The 2929-nt window shown below is 58.7% G+C and overlaps 1 protein-coding gene across 1 annotated transcript; it reads left to right on the top strand.

The window, feature by feature from the left end:
* Nucleotides 1–33: 33 nt before the first annotated feature.
* Nucleotides 34–2916, top strand: LOC110390573 (maestro heat-like repeat-containing protein family member 1; the record flags this gene model as incomplete). The annotated part of the gene is made up of 5 exons (XM_021381959.1): nucleotides 34–374; nucleotides 462–502; nucleotides 1201–1342; nucleotides 1446–1498; nucleotides 2809–2916. Coding segments are annotated over exons 1-5 (411 nt in total), but the record flags the coding sequence as incomplete, so codon positions are not given.
* Between the last annotated feature and the right edge of the window lie 13 nt (nucleotides 2917–2929).

Genomic DNA, 2929 nt, shown 5'->3' with positions numbered 1-2929 from the left:
CGTGGTGGGATGGGATGGGTTGGACTGGATGATCCTGAAGGTCTCATCCAACCCTAATGAGTCTCTGGGTCTATTTAGGGCAATAGTGGGGTGGATTGGGGTCGGGCTGGGGGTCTCAGCGATCTCATCCAACCGCACCAATCCCAAGACGCTCTGAAAACCCCTGGAGCCAGTGTCCCCCCACTCCTGTCCCACTGCTGTGGGCTCTGCATCCCGCGCTGCCCCACAGGTGCTGTGGCCGTACCTCCTGGAGTTCGTCACCCCTGTGCAGTTCACCAACGCGCTGACTCCCATCTGCAAGAGCCTCATGCATTTGTCCGCGAAGAAGCAAGAGGAGGGAGGGAACGCGTCCCTGATCCCGTACGACCTCAACGGTTGGTACGGGTGTGCGGGAAAGGTTGATCTGCTCGGGGCCGGGGGGAGATGCTGCCTTCCTTACGCCGTTTTCCTTCCGTTTGTAGGAAATCTTCCTTCGCCCCATGCCTTAACGACACGGCTGCTGGTACGTGGCGTGGGGGCAGAGCGCTGCCCCGCGTTGGGTGATCGTATGAAAGCGATGGGACCAGGGGGAACATGGTGAACCCAAAAGAGGGGAGACTGGGGTCAGACGTGGGGGAATCCTGCACCCAGAGGCGGTGCGGCCCCGGCACTGCTGCCCGGAGCTGGGGGTGCCCCATCCCTGGAGGTGCCTGAGGCCGCGGGTGGGGCCCTGGGCAGCCTGAGCTGGGGGGCAGCCAGCCCATGGCAGGGGTGGGGCCTGGGGGGGCCCTTCCAACTCAACCCAGCCCATCCTAGGGTTCTTAGATCTTTAAGGACCCTTCCAGTCCAAGTCATGCTGTGATTCTGTGGTTCTGTGATCTTTAAGGATCCTTCCAGCCCAACCATCCCATAGCTCTATGATCTGTAAGGACCCTTCCAACACAGTCATTCTGTAGCTCTGTGATCTTTAAGGACCCTTCCAACCCAACCCATTCCATGCCTCTGTGACCTTCAAGGATCCTTCCAACCCATTCTATGCTTCTGTGACCTTAAAAGACCCTTTCAAGCCAACCCAGTCTATGCCTCTATGATCATTAAGGACCCTTCCAACCCAATCATTCCATGCCTCTATGACCTTCAAGGACCCTCCCAACCCCTTCCATGGCTGTATGACCTTTCAGGACCCTTCCACCCCAACCCATCTCATTGCTTCCTTTCTAGGTGGTGTCCTCGCGACCCTACACCGGGGACGGTCGTGGCGCAGCAGCCCTGCGGCTCCTGCACGCGTTGCGCTGCAGCGTCCACCCCACGCTAGAGCAGCTCTGGAGCAAGAGGGTTCCTCTGCTGGTGGAGCACATCGAGGGTAGGAGGGGGTTTCTCTGGGAGGGTCTGGGGGCTGCTCGAGACTCTTGGAAACATCACTCCCCGTTTTGGGGCTAGAAGAGCACAAAAGAGCTTTCTCCTAGAGAACAACGAGAAGTCGCTGCGCCCGGAGGAGTGGGAAGAGGAGCTGCTGCTGGTGGGTGCTTCCACGCTGCTGGAGGTGGGAGGGTGAAGTGGGGGCGGATCCGGCACTCGGGATCCGTGTACTGGGTTGGGGCTGGACCAGTCCCACGGGTGTCTGCTGCTTAATTGGAGAGCCTTAAAATAGGGCACGGAGAGGTAATTAACCCTGAGTGGAGCTCGTGCTGCTCTGCTGATGGTGCCGGATTGACTCGGGGCAGTTTCTCATGGAAGAGAGGGAAAAGGGCACGATTCCGTGCTGGGAGCAGGGGGCATGCAGCAAGAGCGATGGGCGGAGAAGAACATCATGAAGTTCACCATGGGGCGGGTGGAGGGTCCTGCATCTGGGGGAGGAATGACCGCAGAACCAGTACGGGCTGGGGCTGAGCTGCTGGAAAGGAGCTCTGCAGAGAAGGACCTGTGGGTCCTGGTGGGCAGCAGTTGGCCAGTGATTGACCTGCAGTTGACCAATGGTTGACCCAACGGTTGACAAATGGTAGACCCAATGGTTGACCAATGGTTGACCCAGCGGTTGACAAATGGTAGACCCAATGGTTGACCCAGTTGTTGACAAATAGTTGATCCAACAGTTGACAGATGGTAGACCCAGTGGTTGACCAACGGTTGACCCAGCGGTTGACAGATGGTAGACCCAATGGTTGACCCAGTTGTTGACAAATAGTTGACCCAACAGTTGACAGATGGTAGACCCAATGGTTGACAAATGGTAGACCCAGTGGTTGATCAATGATTGACCCAGCGGTTGACAAATGGTAGACCCAATGGTTGACCCAGTTGTTGACAAATAGTTGACCCAATGGTTGATTGGTGGTTGAGTAATGGTTGACCAGCAGCGGGCCAATGGTTGACCCAGTGGCTGGCCGATGGTTGACAAATGGTTGACCAGCGGTTCACCAGCAGATGACCAAGAGTTGACCATGAGGCAGCAGTGAGCCCTGGCAGCCAACGGGACCCTGGGGTGCATTGCCCAGAGTGTGGCCAGCAGGGCAGGGAGGTGCTCCTCCCCACTGCTCTGCCCTGGGGGGGCACAGCTGGAGCACCGTGCCCAGTGCTGGGCTCCCAGTTGAGGGCAGACCGGGAACTGGTGGAGAGAGCCAAGAAGAGGGTGCGGAGATGGGGGGGGCCTGGAGCCCCTCGTGGTGGGGAAGGGCTGAGAGCCCCGGGGCTGGAGGAGAGAAGGCTGAGAGGGGTCTGAGCAGCACTGACTGGTATCTGGAGGGCAGGGGGTGGGAGGAAGCGGCCGGGTGGGGCTGGGGGAGCTCTAGAACTTTCCAACCTTGACCGTTGTGTGGTTCTGTGACCCAGCTCCTCCGGGAAACACTGGCAGCCGTTTCAGACAATGCTTGGGTCTGCCACTTTGTGACGGAGATGTGCCGGCAGCTGAACAGCTACAACGGATTCCCCACGGAGAAGGTGACAGATGCGG

This window comes from Numida meleagris, unplaced genomic scaffold (genome assembly GCF_002078875.1).
Source record: "Numida meleagris isolate 19003 breed g44 Domestic line unplaced genomic scaffold, NumMel1.0 unplaced_Scaffold1364, whole genome shotgun sequence".
Lineage (NCBI taxonomy): Eukaryota > Metazoa > Chordata > Aves > Galliformes > Numididae > Numida > Numida meleagris.
The sequence above is the reverse complement of the archived record's forward strand: the minus strand, read 5'-3'. Positions and strand labels throughout refer to the sequence as shown.